The sequence below is a fragment of the Protobothrops mucrosquamatus genome, unplaced genomic scaffold (assembly GCF_001527695.2).
Source record: "Protobothrops mucrosquamatus isolate PMUCROS unplaced genomic scaffold, P.Mucros_1.0 scaffold1971, whole genome shotgun sequence".
NCBI lineage: Eukaryota > Metazoa > Chordata > Lepidosauria > Squamata > Viperidae > Protobothrops > Protobothrops mucrosquamatus.
The window spans coordinates 83,544-97,495 of NW_015388088.1; the positions used below are offsets into that span (position 1 = coordinate 83,544).

At 46.0% G+C, this 13,952-nt stretch overlaps 1 protein-coding gene across 1 annotated transcript in view; it reads left to right on the plus strand.

The window, feature by feature from the left end:
• The first annotated feature begins 9,770 nt into the window (after window positions 1-9,770).
• LOC107294509 (puromycin-sensitive aminopeptidase) overlaps window positions 9,771-13,952 on the plus strand; it is a 105,494-nt gene continuing 101,312 nt past the window's right edge. Inside the window, exon 1 of the mRNA XM_015823743.1 lies at window positions 9,771-9,867. Within this exon, the coding sequence (XP_015679229.1) occupies window positions 9,771-9,867 (97 nt within the window). The remainder of the gene's footprint in view (window positions 9,868-13,952) is intronic.

A 13,952-nucleotide genomic window follows, 5' to 3' on the forward strand; every position in this document is an offset into this window, starting at 1 on the left:
TCGCTCTCCCGAGATAAAGGGAGAGCTTTTGGGACTCTACTCCTATCCAGGAGTACTCACCTCGACCCCTTCTCCCGGGGCACAAGGTTCCAAGCCGCTGAACAGCTGCTGACCGCTGTTCATGCTGGCTCTGACGCCTTCCCAAGCGGACGGCTCCGAAAAGAGCCGCCATCGGCGCGCCGTCCCACCGGAAGTCCCGGGTAGCAGTCTGTGTCTTGATGGGGTCCTCGTACATCATCTGCATGTAATCACAAAACCGCACAAAGTTGTCCAACAATGGACTAGGGCTAGCAAGGGTGTGCCCCAACGAGCTGCAGCACCAGAGAGGAGGCTTATCAAGAACCCCACTTTATCCCGGTTAGTGGGGAAATCAGCCACTCTCACGCTGATAAACAGATGGCATTGTCCCAGGAAAACAGGAAACATGTCCGGATTGCCACCAAATTTGTCCAGCACTGCAACTTGGCATTTTCTCCTGGGTGGTGGAGCAACAGGGATGTGTGCTTGGAGCTGAGCCACTTGGGATGATAACAAAGCCAGCTGCTGGGAGAGCTGGGCATTCTCAGCACATAGCTGCTCCATAATAGTGGGGGGTGGGTGGCTGAAGGCAAACTGTTCTGTCCCAGCCTACGTCCGTCCTTGTTGCGTCACAAGAACAAACCCCTCTTTAACAGTAGGCTGGAAAAACCAACCGCTTTTTATTTCAAAAACAGTCCTGATAAGTTTTCTCCAAAACAAAAACAACAGAATACTTTTCCAACAGATAATTGGTTAAAAAAGCAAACACAGCAGGAGTTAAACAAGAAATTCATTGGTAAAACAAACAGACCATGATCCCTGGAAGTTCTTTACAAACGGTTGCCTTCAGCAACCAGCACCGCCCACACATTCCCCTTTTGTAATTCAGTCCTCAAGGCGTGGCTTCTCAGTGCCTTCTCCGGAGTCGTCCCATTGCCTCTTTCTGGTTTACTCTCCCAGCTTGTCTTCGTTTGCGGGCGTCTCTCATTTCCGCCAGCTGTGCATCCTCTGAGTCCGACCCAGCTTCCCCACCCAGCTGCATCTCATCCTGAACACGAGCGGAAGGGCCAGGCTCCTCACTGGAATGTGAGTCTTGGAGCTCATCAGAGCCTTCCCCCGACTCCGATGGCTCCCCAGGCCCCTCCTCCTCCTCCTCAGATTCCCCGGACTCAGCTGTTGGGAACACAGGCTGGCACGGAATCACGATAACCGGTCCCTTGTGCCCAAAAGGTTGGGGACCTCTGTTCTAGATGACCAAAGTAACAGCTCAACCTTCTTCGATGCCTTTTGTATTGAAGGCCCTAACAATCCATATTCCTTAAAAACTTGTGCAGGAATTGTGGCGACGGCAGGAAGAAGAGCATCTGGTTACCAAGTCAAGTTGGTAGATGGGAAAACATGCCTGACTTTACCAACTCTTATTGAATGCAACCAGATTCCTGACCATAGATCTGAAATCCCTACACCACATGCAGCGATTCATCACCCATATTTGAACTGCATAACACATCTTATACCAGAGCTCGATCCTTAGGCTCAGATGGTCTTGCTCCTAGGGAGAGATATCTTACGAGTCCACAAAGCAAGAGCTCAGATCAATGGTCCCCACAATGCTCCATAAGCTCGGAAATTAGACCTAGGGTGGGTCATTATAAGAGATGTCTGTCTAGGCAGCATGCATAAACCAACCTCTGTTAACAGCACGCTTACATTCACAAAAGATGATACTGACAACCGGGTCACCCCTCTTCCCTTCAGATCACAGAGGTGATGCCTTCCTAACAATGAAGAATAAGCTGTAGCCTGCTCCTTGCCACAGTCTCCAGAGTCTATCTATGCCATTCATACCACAGAACCTGTGGAGAACACCATAGCTCAAATGGTGCAGCAGTCTATAACCAGACCACAAACATCAGCAAAGTTCAAAAAGTCTTCTGCAATGTCTTTCATAGTATCTGTTCAACAGAATGGTGCTGGATATATATCAGATGACCTCAGCAATTCTAAGAGAGAAGCTAGCAATGGGATATTATATTTTGTACGTAGATCACTGTCAAGTTCCCAGAAGCCTCATTGGAAACTGCAGTCGCACCACCCTATTGACAACCTTATCAGCAAAAAAGCAATGGCAGCTTACCTAATGCTACCATCCCAGGACTCAAATAATGGTATCAGTTCATACCAGGCAGGGAGTGTCATGCTCCAGCATATAATTTGTACATATACATATTACATATATATACATACATACAGTGAGGGAAAAATTATTTGATCCCCTGCTGATTTTGTACGTTTGCCCACTGACAAGGAAATGATCAGTCTATACTTTTAATGGTTTATTTTAACAGTGAGATTTAGAATAACAACAAAAAAATCCAGAAAAACACATTTCAAAAAAGTTATAACTTGATTTGCATTTTAATGAATGAAATAAGTATTTGACCCCTTCGCAAAACATGACTTAGTACTTGGTGGCAAAACCCTTGTTGGCAATCACATAGGTCAGACGTTTCTTGTAGTTGGCCACCAGGTTTGCACACATCTCAGGAAGGATTTGTCCCACTCCTCTTTGCAGATCCTCTCCAAGTCATTAAGCTTTCGAGGCTGACGTTTGGCAGCTCGAACCTTCAGCTCCCTCCACAGATTTTCTATTGGATTAAGGTCTGGAGACTGGCTAGGCCACTCCAGGACCTTAATGTGCTTCTTCTTGAGCCACTCCTTTGTTGCCTTGGCCGTGTGTTTTGGTTCATTGTCATGCTGGAATACCCATCCACAACCCATTTTCAATGTCCTGGCTGAGGGAAAGAGGTTCTCACCCAAGATTTGATGGTACATGGCCCCGTCCATCGTCCCTTTGATGCGGTGGAGTTGTCCTGTCCCCTTAGCAGAAAAACACCCCCAAAGCATAATGTTTCCACCTCCATGTTTGACGGTGGGGATGGTGTTCTTGGGGTCATAGGCAGCATTCCTCCTCCTCCAAACACGGCGAGTTGAGTTGATGCCAAAGAGCTCGATTTTGGTCTCATCTGACCACAACACTTTCACCCAGTTCTCCTCTGAATCATTCAGATGTTCATTGGCAAACTTTAAACAGGTCTGTACATGTGCTTTCTTGAGCAAGGGGACCTTGTGGGCACTGCAGGATTTCAGTCTTTCACGGCATAGTGTGTTACCAATTGTTTTCTTGGTGACTATGGTCCCAGCTGCCTTGAGATCATTGACAAGATCCTCCCGTGTAGTTCTGGGTTGATTCCTCACCGTTCTCATGATCATTGAAGCTCCACAAGGTGAGATCTTGCATGGAGCCCCAGACCGAGGGAGATTGACAGTTATTTTGTGCTTCTTCCTTTTGCGAATAATCGCACCAACTGTTGTCACCTTCTCACCAAGCTGCTTGGCGATGGTCTTGTAGCCCATTTCAGCCTTTTGTAGGTCTACAGTCTTGTCCCTGACATCCTTGGACAGCTCTTTGGTCTTGGCCATGGTGGAGAGTTTGGAATCTGATTGATTGACTGCTTCTGTGGACAGGTGTCTTTTATACAGGTAACAAGCTGAGATTAGGAGCACTCCCTTTAAGAGAGTGATCCTAATCTCAGCTCGTTACCTGTATAAAAGACACCTGGGAGCCAGAAATCTTGGTGATTGATAGGGGATCAAATACTTATTTCACTCATTAAAATGCAAATCAATTTATAACTTTTTGGAAATGCGTTTTTCTGGATTTTGTTGTTGTTATTCTGTCTCTCACTGTTAAACTAAGCGTACCATTGAAATTATAGACTGATCATTTCTTTGTCAGTGGGCAAACATACAAAATCAGCAAGGGATCAAATATTTTTTTCCCTCAGTGTGTGTGTGTGTGTGTGTATGTGTGTTTATGTGTCTGTTTTTTACAATGCACCCTGTCGACCCAAATATGGGAAGAAGAAATCTTTTGCCTGTATCAGCCCAATCTAGGGCTATCCCCAGGCAGCACTCAAGACATATCTTCTCCCCTGGTCTCTTCCCTCCCTGATACAGATGACAAAGTGAGAAAGAGCCTGTGACCTAGAGGTCAACACAGCTGCCTAACGTGCAAGCAGCCCAGGTTCGAATCTCAGAAGGGTATGGCTGGCTGATGAGAGCTAAGTAGCTCGAAATAGCTATACCAGTCTCCCTTTAACTCTTCGTTAGCAATCCAAATTTAACACACACAAATTTATATGTATTTCTATTTTTTCCCAGTTTCACCCATCCTGTTCCTTTAATAAAGCATTCAGATCTATGCACACGGTCTGTTTTATTGGAGGATAGATGGGTTTAGCTGCATGTCAAGCTGCACACAGAGTAATGTGTAGTAAGGACAGAACGGGGAGCTGCGCGAAGGAGGCTGGCCAGGCAAAGCAGGAAGCAGAGGGCAATGCTGCTGTGCATGGAAGCATGGAGGAAAACGTTTGCAGGAAGCAGTTTCCTCCAAGTCCAACTTCTGCCTTGACAGATGTCTGGAGAGGAGGCGGGGGAGCACTGCATCCTGGTTTTGTGCGAGGGAGGTTTGTTTTGGCAGGAGTCACTCTGGGACCATCTCTTCGGTTCTCTCCTGCCCGCTCAGGAACAGCTTACAGCACGCGAGTCTTCCGAGTCATCTCTGCCCAAGCGCAGACCCGTGTTTTGGTCTATTGACAGGTTAGAATGCTGCCCCAACAAGCCAGCATCCTTACCACACACGCTTGGAAACAGGGATTCCCTTTCGAGAAGCCTGGCCAGCACCCTTGTGCAGGACTGGGGGGCACCGGATAGGGAAACACCAATGCTTGGATATCCGGATTTGGGGAGAAGGACACCTCCTTCGGTGTGCTGTGCACACCCATGTATGCAACACACAATTCCAAGGTTGGGGAGTTTTATCCACATCCGAGCTAGCAAGCTGCCAATCCTCCTCCTCTCCAGAGATCTGACAAGGCAGAAGTTGGACTCGGAGGAAACTGCTTCTTGCAAAAAAATTTCTCCACGCTTCCATGCGCAGCAGCATTGCCGTCCGCCTCCTGCTTTTCCTCCAGTGGGGGGCACCAGACAGGGAAACACTGATGCTCAGATGTCTGGGCTTTGGCAGAAGGACGTCTGCTTCTGCGTGTCTGCACGTGCACACATGCACATACACCATTCCAAGGTTGGGAACTTCTATCCATATCTGAGCTGGCAAGCTGCCAATCATGCCTGGGCTTGGGGAGAAGGACCTCTCCTTTGGCTCTCATTTGACCTCTCCTTCCTCTGTGGATAAAAGTCCCCAAACTTGGAATGGTGTGTGTGTGTGCATGCGCTTGGCTGCTGGCAGTTCGGGGAGGCAAGGAGTTGGTAGGACACCGAGTTGTCCCCACGTTGAGTTAGCCTGTGCGACTTGTTGCACACCGAGCCAGCTATGCCGAGTCAGCGGGGCTGAGCCGGTTGCGCCCACCTGGCCATGCCCACCCTGTTGCACCCACTCATCCACGCCAACTTGGCCACTGTGAGTCATCCTAGACCCCTTTAGGAAGGTTGCAAATGGTGATCACATGACCCTGGGATGGTGCAACTGCCGTAATTACATGCCAGTTGCCAAGTGCCCAAATTTTGATTGTGTGACTGTGGGAAATTGCAACAGTCATAAATGTGAGGACCAGTCATAAGTCATTTTTTTCAGCACTGTCATAACTTTAAATGGTCATTAAACAAATGGTTGTAAGTCGAGAACTACCTTTATTGGACGTACAGAGTCATTGTGTTTAGCTGGAGTAGGCAACCTTTTGTGAGAGTTTAAGAGCTGCAGTTGATACAAGTTGGTGAGGAGGAAGGGATGATTTTGGTTTTTCTGGGCGGGGGGGAAGTTTGAGGATTTTTTTAAAAAAAACTTTGTTAAGTATATTTCAAAGGTTGCATTACAGTTTTCTATTTCCTGTCCCCAAATGCATGAAAATTGTGCTACTGATATATGGCAGTTTTTGTTGGAGGTGAAATTCCAGGGACCACGTATAGTGAAATTATGATTTGTTGAATAAATCACAGTTGACTGGATTCAACTATGCCAGCTGTAAATCATGGTTTACAAACTATAGTACCAGAACATACTAAGTCACAAGGTTTTTTGCTTGGTTTTGTCTTAAGAGTGTTCTGTTTTCTAGCATTGGAGAAGCTAGAACAGTTCCACTCGAAGTGAAAGCTTTCAGTCTCGTCATGGCGTTATCAAAGGAGATGAGGGAGCACACAAGCATGAATTCAATAAAATGTAAATATATTGCTCTGTTAACAACAGTTAAGAATGTATATATAAGATGTGAAAATTGACATTTTCTTCCATAAGTTTTCTTAGGAATGAATTCATTCTTTAATGAAAGTGTATACAGCTTTAACTGTAATCACAGTTCCAGTTTCAAATCTTGCCTAATTATAATTGCAATCACTTTTAGGGCGAATTCTCTCAGAAAAGATAAGAGAAAGAGAAAATATTTAATCTTCCTTTGGCATGCTGCCTTACTAGATAAAAGTCATGGTTTTTAACTACAAGCAAATAATTATATTTTACTTCTACTTATTTCCATATTTTTTAAAATGATGAACTGTTTGCAACACTAGGATTCTCCAATAATTTTGTGGGCTGTTTATCCCTTTTCTCTGCATTTTGTTACACTTTACAAAGGTACATGAATTAGACTCTACATAATGGTTCACGTTTGGCTATCTGCCCAGTACATTGCCCAGTCACATTTAATATTGTTGGTAAGCCACATTTGGTCCCCATGCCTTTTAAAAAAAATGGCCCAAAAGAGTTCACACTGCAGATACTAAAATTATTGAGCTGCAAGTTCCTGCCTTTTCAACCAAAAAATAATAAATGGCTTGTAATGTGTGTGTGTGTGTGTGTGTGTGTGTAAAACAAACTCCACCCTTCCTTCTTAGGAAATATGACATTTTCCTATATCACGTGACTCTCAGCTGCCACAAAGTTACCTTCCCCACCTTTAAAGGCAAGTATAGTCTGGCACCTGTCTGCATGGATACAGTGGTGGTAATAATATCACTGTTTTTTATTTACTAGTTCCAAAACAACACAAAATTAAAACAATTTTTTTCTAGTCTTCTTACCAAAATAAGTGTCATCATGCACATCGTATCATGGCCCCATTGGAGCCCGGTTCGGAGGAGGAGGAGTTGGAACCGGGACTGTCTGACAGGGATAGCACATCTCCCTTGGCATGTTTGGAGAGGCCAGGGGCTGAGGACGATGTCTCAGGCCCCTCAGGCATTGCTGGAGGTCGTCGACCAGATGGAGAGCTGCCTGCCTTCATAGACACAGAGGAGGATCAGCTGCTGACAGGCAGTGGTGCTGATAGGCAGTAGATCCCCTCTGATGAGGAACAGCTGCCTCCTCTGCTGTGCAGGTTCTGAGGTTTTGCGTGTGGTCCTCAATGGAACCGCATCTACATGGAGGGAAGTGTGTAGTGGGGTGCCCCAGGGCTCTGTTCTGGGCCCAGTGCTCTTCAACATCTTCATCAACGATCTGGACGAGGGGATAGATGGGGAACTCATCAAATTTGCAGACAACACCAAGCTGGCAGGAATAGCCAACACTCCAGAAGACAGGCTTAGGATANGACTCTAGAAAGAGTACAGAGAAGAGCAACAAAGATGATTAGGGGACTGGAGGCTAAAACATATAAGGAACGGTTGCTGGAATTGGGTATGTCTAGTTTAACGAAGAGAAGGACGAGGGGGGACATGATAGCAGTGTTCCAATATCTCAGGGGCTGCCACAAAGAAGAGGGAGTCAAGCTATTTTCCAAAGCGCCTGAAAGCAGGACAAGGAGCAATGGGTGGAAGCTAACCAAAGAGAGAAGCAACCTAGAACTAAGGAGAAACTTCCTGACAGCTAGAACAATTAACCAGTGGAACAACCTGCCTCCAGAAGCAGTGAATGCACCAACACTGGAAGTTTTTAAGAAGAAACTGGACAGCCATTTGTCCGAAATGGTATAGGGTTTCCTGCCTGACCAGGGGGTTGGACTAGATGACCTCCAAGGTCCCTTCCAACTTTATCATCATCATTATTATTATTATTATTATTATTATTATTATTATTATTATTATTATTATTATTATTATTATGATAAAAAATACAGGAAACCAGAAGTTGCCTTTAAGCTTTACGTTTTTATTCAGCTGAACAAAGACGGGCTCCTCTAAAAGAGAGAAGCCCCGAATGACAAGAAATCCTTGTATTTATTCTTTCTGATTACATAAGCAATCCACCCAGCAAAGCTGACACACATACTGTAAGATAAAGATTTCACCCAGTAAGTCTGGCACACTGTAGATAAGGGAGAAAGCAGAAGTAGCTAAAAATGTTCCCTTTTGGGTGTTTCCCTAAAGACATTATACGTTCCCGGGTGGTTTAGGACATTGGGCGTTTTCCTTGCTGTTCTTTCATGACCCTGCATCCATGACTGCAAGTGCCCAAAGACCGCAGGGCCATCTGCACATATTCACAATTGATACTTCCTATACTGTCTCCTAATTCCGGGACAACATAATCCCCGCTTTCATACTTTGAGCAGTGCGCAGAAGTATGATCATCAAACTGGAGACACAGGATAAGCTTCTGCAGTATGTGGGCCACATTGTTGAGGACAGGCAGAGGTGAGTAGGGGCAAGTAGTGAAAGATAACAAAGAACACCACAAAGTGAAGACCAATAAATAGTTCCCTAAAACCATCCCCATACCGGGAGCCAGCCGGTAAGGAACGAGAATTTACTACTGAAGACTCTCCATACAGCATCAGTTAAAATCTCCAGATCCTCAGGGCAATTCTTGATTCCTCCTTCCATGAGATGGATGGTGTGACTAATATTAACTTGATAATCAGTGAAAAAAATCTGAGTGGACCAAAGCACACACCACTCCTTTGCTCCTAGTACCATATCTAGTGTTTGGCATTTCTGTAACACTACTTCCCTTATTTCTCCCTGTTCCTTATTGAATTGTGTAAATGCCTGTATGGTGTGGTTAAACATTTCCTCTGTCCAGTCACCTAATTCTATAAAAGATTTACAATTCAAACCAACCCCCATAGCTGGGATTACTGCTCGTGCAATGGCATTCCCTAGGCCATGAGGTACAGGATGGTGTTCAGTATGTTCTTTATGCTCAAGGTGGTCCTCGTCCTGTCGATCGTGGATGCGGCAGTTCCAGTCATTATGTCAGATGATACAAACCGAGGAAAACATCATTCCTACAGTACATGTACCTGACCAGTAAGCTGGCAAAGACTTGTAGGCAAACAGACCACAAAGGAACCACCAGTCTGGGTGGTTAGCCAGATAAATGCCTTGTTTGCCTTCTAACCCCTCAGGCATAGAAGCTTGAACACCAGACATACAGTGAGGGAAAAAAGTATTTGATCCCCTGCTGATTTTGAACGTTTACCCATTGACAAAGAAATGATCAGTCTATAATTTTAATGGTAGGTTTATTTTAACAGTGAGAGACAGAATAACAACAACAAAATTCAGAAAAACACATTTCAAAAAAGTTATAAATTAATTTGCATTTTAATGAGTGAAATAAGTATTTGATCCCCTATCAATCAGCAAGAGTTCTGGTTCCCAGGTGTCTTTTATACAGGTAACGAGCTGTGATTAGGAGCACTCTCTTAAAGGGAGTGCTCCTAATCTCAGCTTGTTACCTGTATAAAAGACACCTGTCCACAGAAGCAATCAATCAATCAGATTCCAAACTTTCCACCATGACCAAGACAAAAGAGCTGTCCAAGAATGTCAGGGACAAGATTGTAGACTTACACAACACTGGAATGGGCTACAAGAGTATCGACAAGCAGCTTGGTGAGAAGGTGACAACAGTTGGTGCGATTATTCGCAAATGGAAGAAACACAAAATAACTGTCAATCTTCCTCGGTCTGGGGCTCCATGCAAGATCTCATCTCGTGGAGTTTCAATGATCATGAGAACAGTGAGGAATCAGCCCAGAACTACACAGGAGGATCTTGTCAATGATCTCAAGGCAGCTGGGACCATAGTCACCAAGAAAACAATTGGTAACACACTACGCCGTGAAGGACTGAAATCCTGCAGTGCCCACAAGGTCCCCCTGCTCAAGAAAGCACATGTACAGGCCCGTCTGAAGTTTGCCAATGAACATCTGAATGATTCAGAGGAGAACTGGGTGAAAGTGTTGTGGTCAGATGAGACCAAAATCGAGCTCTTTGGCATCAACTCAACTCGCCGTGTTTGGAGGAGGAGGAATGCTGCCTGTGACCCCAAGAACACCATCCCCACTGTCAAATATGGAGGTGGAAACATTATGCTTTGGGGGTGTTTTTCTGCTAAGGGAACAGGACAACTTCACCGCATCAAAGGGACGATGGACGGGGCCATGTACCATCAAATCTTGGGAGAGAACCTCCTTCCCTCAGCCAGGGCATTGCAAATGGGTCATGAATGGGTATTCCAGCATGGCAATGACCCAAAACACATGGCCAAGGCAACAAAGGAGTGGCTCAGGAAGAAGCACGTTAAGGTCCTGGAGTGGCCTAGCCAGTCTCCAGACCGTAATCCCATAGAAAATCTGTGAAGGGAGCTGAAAGTTCGAGCTGCCAAACGTCAGCCTCGAAACCTTAATGACTTGTAGAGGATCTGCAAAGAGGAGTGGGACAAAATCCCTCCTGAGATGTGTGCAAACCTGGTGGCCAACTACAAGAAACATCTGACCTCTGTGACTGCCCACAAGGGTTTTGCCACCAAGTACTAAGTCATGTTTTGTGAAGGGGTCAAATACTTATTTCACTCATTAAAATGCAAATCAATGTATAACTTTTTTGAAATGCGTTTTTCTGGATTTTCTGGTTGTTATTCTGTCTCTCACTGTTAAAATAAACCTACCATTAAAATTATAAACTGATCATTTCTTTGTCGGTGGGCAAATGTACAAAATCAGCAGGGGATCAAATACTTTTTTTCCCCTCACTGTATAAGCTATAAGTCCCATTGCTGCAAACAGGCTACAAACAGCAGAGGGGTCCTTTTTGTAGTCAAGACCAAAAATCTGATGACATTTATGCCATCCATCCCACATGCTAGTACTCACCTTCCATGTGACCATGCAAGGTGCATAAATCCCTAACTTATCTGGAAGAAGAATTAAAATGACTAAGGCAAGCTGCTGCAGGGTGCTGTATAGTTGAGCAATTTGTAGCTTTCCTGCCCCCAAACCCAGGGAGTGCCCAGCCCCTTGTGACAATGATCATGCTGAACATAGAGGCTCCCAGAAGTGTAGCTTCCATAACCAATCCATGGGTACCAGTTGGGGGTATGTGGGTGGAAATCCAACAGTCCATTACATTCAAGAGTTTAACCCAAGCCGGTGCATTCTGCATATGGGTTTTGGAACCCTAAATTCCTAAATAGGGGCTGGGAATTGGGAACTACTCTGCCCTTCCATGTTACTAGGAAAGATGGGGAAGGATGTCTGTAGCTCCTTAGGCTTTTCAGGCACGAACGTAGGTCCAGCATCAGTGTTTTGGGGTGCATCTGGCTGAAATCCTAGAGCTATCTTTTCAGGTTGGAATACTCGAGAAGGGACTTTTGGGTTTTCCTGTCCAATGTTCAGACTCACCCAACCATGGGTAAGAAGAAACCGTCCTTGCCGAGATATGGGGGGGGTACCAGTTATGGCAAAGCAACAGGAGAGTTCATGCTTGGAGGATCTGTCAGATTGTACAATCTGACCCATCCCAGTCCACAGCAGCTGTCCCCATAGTCATGTCACGTACCTTGACCATGACCAGAACCTGGCCTCGAACTTGAGCATCCTTCCCATAAGCCCCCCCGGAAGGGCAGAGCAAGCTCCAAAGAAGAAAGAAGGAAGAAAGAGAAACCTAGAGTATGAAGAGGAAAATAACATAGAGCAACAGAAAAGAAATGAACAATTCAAACAAAGTACAAGATGGAAACCAAGGCAGAGAGGAGCAACATCCGCAGCATAAGTAAACAGGGAGCTGGTGAGAGAAAATAGCTGGAGAAGAAGCTCCAAAGGCACAGGGATCGCAGCAACCAAAAGGCCCAGGCATCCAGGTCAACGTAGTCCGTGAAACAAATGCTCCAGCCCAAGGTCATCCTCAGCACCAGGGGCAACAGTCCAAGCAACTCAGTGGTCCTCAGCATTGGACAGTGGGGAAGAAGAGCGAAGGCTGGTGTGATGAATCCCAGTACGAAGCCCAGTAATCTCGACCGCTGTGTGAGTAGCGAGAAGAACAACGAAGGAGCCTCTTCAGCATTCAGCCAAAGGGCCAGAATCAGACCAGGACGTGACAAGCACCCAATCACCAGGAAGGAAAGGATGGAGTGGATGATCCAATCCTGGATAATGGAGGGCCTGAACAGCTTGAGAAATGGAAGAAACATCATAAGCAAGAGAGTGCATATATTCCCTGAGGGCCTGATCCCTCCCCCAAAACAAAAAAAAAACCAGGGAGGGAAGTGGATAAGGAAAAATAGTAAAGAAAGGGCCGACCATACATGATCTCAAAGGGGGACAGGCCTTTTCCACGTGTGCTGAAGACGGGCCTGTAGGCCAAATGAAGCTGCCAAACAATACCCAGGGCCTGAGATACCTGCTGGGTAATGTCAGAGATAAAGTGGGGCCATCGTCAGAGCCAAAGCCTTGGTATGGGAAGGAAAAAAGCAGAATAATTTCCTTCAGGAGGACCTCAACCACCTCACATGCCTTGTTAGTACAACAGGGAAAGGCCTCATTCTATCCAGAGAAAGCACCCACAAAAACTTGCAAGTACCTAAAACCCCGTGTCCATGGCAACTCAGTAAAATCAACCTCCCCAAAACTAGCAGGATTGTGGCCAGCCCCAAGCCTCCCCAAGGGGAACTTAATAATTTCCACAGGATCATTACAACGACAAATCACACATCGCTTGATCATTGTGAGGGCCTTGTTATAGATCCTAGGACAAATATAGTCCTTTATAAGAAACTCAGCCATGGCCTTGTAACCCCAATGAGTGCTGGCATGCAATTTTCATAAGAGGGCCCATAATTCATGTTTTGGGAGAAGGCATGTCCCGTCCTTCTCCAGCCTACGTCCACGATAAACAGCACCCAGTCTATAAGCTCTGTGCCCATCCTGTGAAATACATGTTGGAGCCAGCACAGGCAAATGTGAGGGTACAAGCGCACCCATATACCAAGGGGACAGGGGACCTGAAGCGGCAGACCTTGCGGTGCGGTCGGCCAAGGCATTTCCCCTTCCATGTTTAGTATCAACCCTAACATAGGCCCTCACATGCATGACAGCCACCTTATGCGGTGTGATGACCCAGGGCCCCGAACGGAGGCAAAGCAATTAGCTGGTCAGAATAATTGTCTTTGTAAGCACTGCCAACGTTCACCCAACAGCCCCCACATATGCTGGCACAAGTTCAATAAAACAGTCAACGGAGTTAAACAGTTCTTTAAAGTAAAACAGATAACAAACAAAGTATGGTCTTTTCAACGCCCAGCTTGCCTGTAACCTGCAAACTGCAAAACTGAAGACAGCAAGGAAAACACAGCAGGAAACAAACTTGATCCAAAATACAAAGAGTCCAGGTACAAGAGCTCACATCACAAGAGTTCACGTTTGTTCCCAGCAAATGCCCCACCCCACAGCATCTCCTTAAATACCTACTCCCCAGGTGTGCCTTGTGAAGTGGGGCGTGATGCTCTCCTCCCGAGCAAGTGAGCCTGCCTCCGTTGTTCCCTCCTCCTCTCTGCTCTCCTTGCTCTGGGATCTGGTGGGGAGGGGCCTTGCTCCTCGCCTGAGCTCTGCCTTCCCTGTTCCAAACTTGAAGGGCCCTGGCCTGCTTCAGCCTGTTCCTCCCCACAGTCCTCCGAAGCCACAGACACCCCCTCCTGGGCC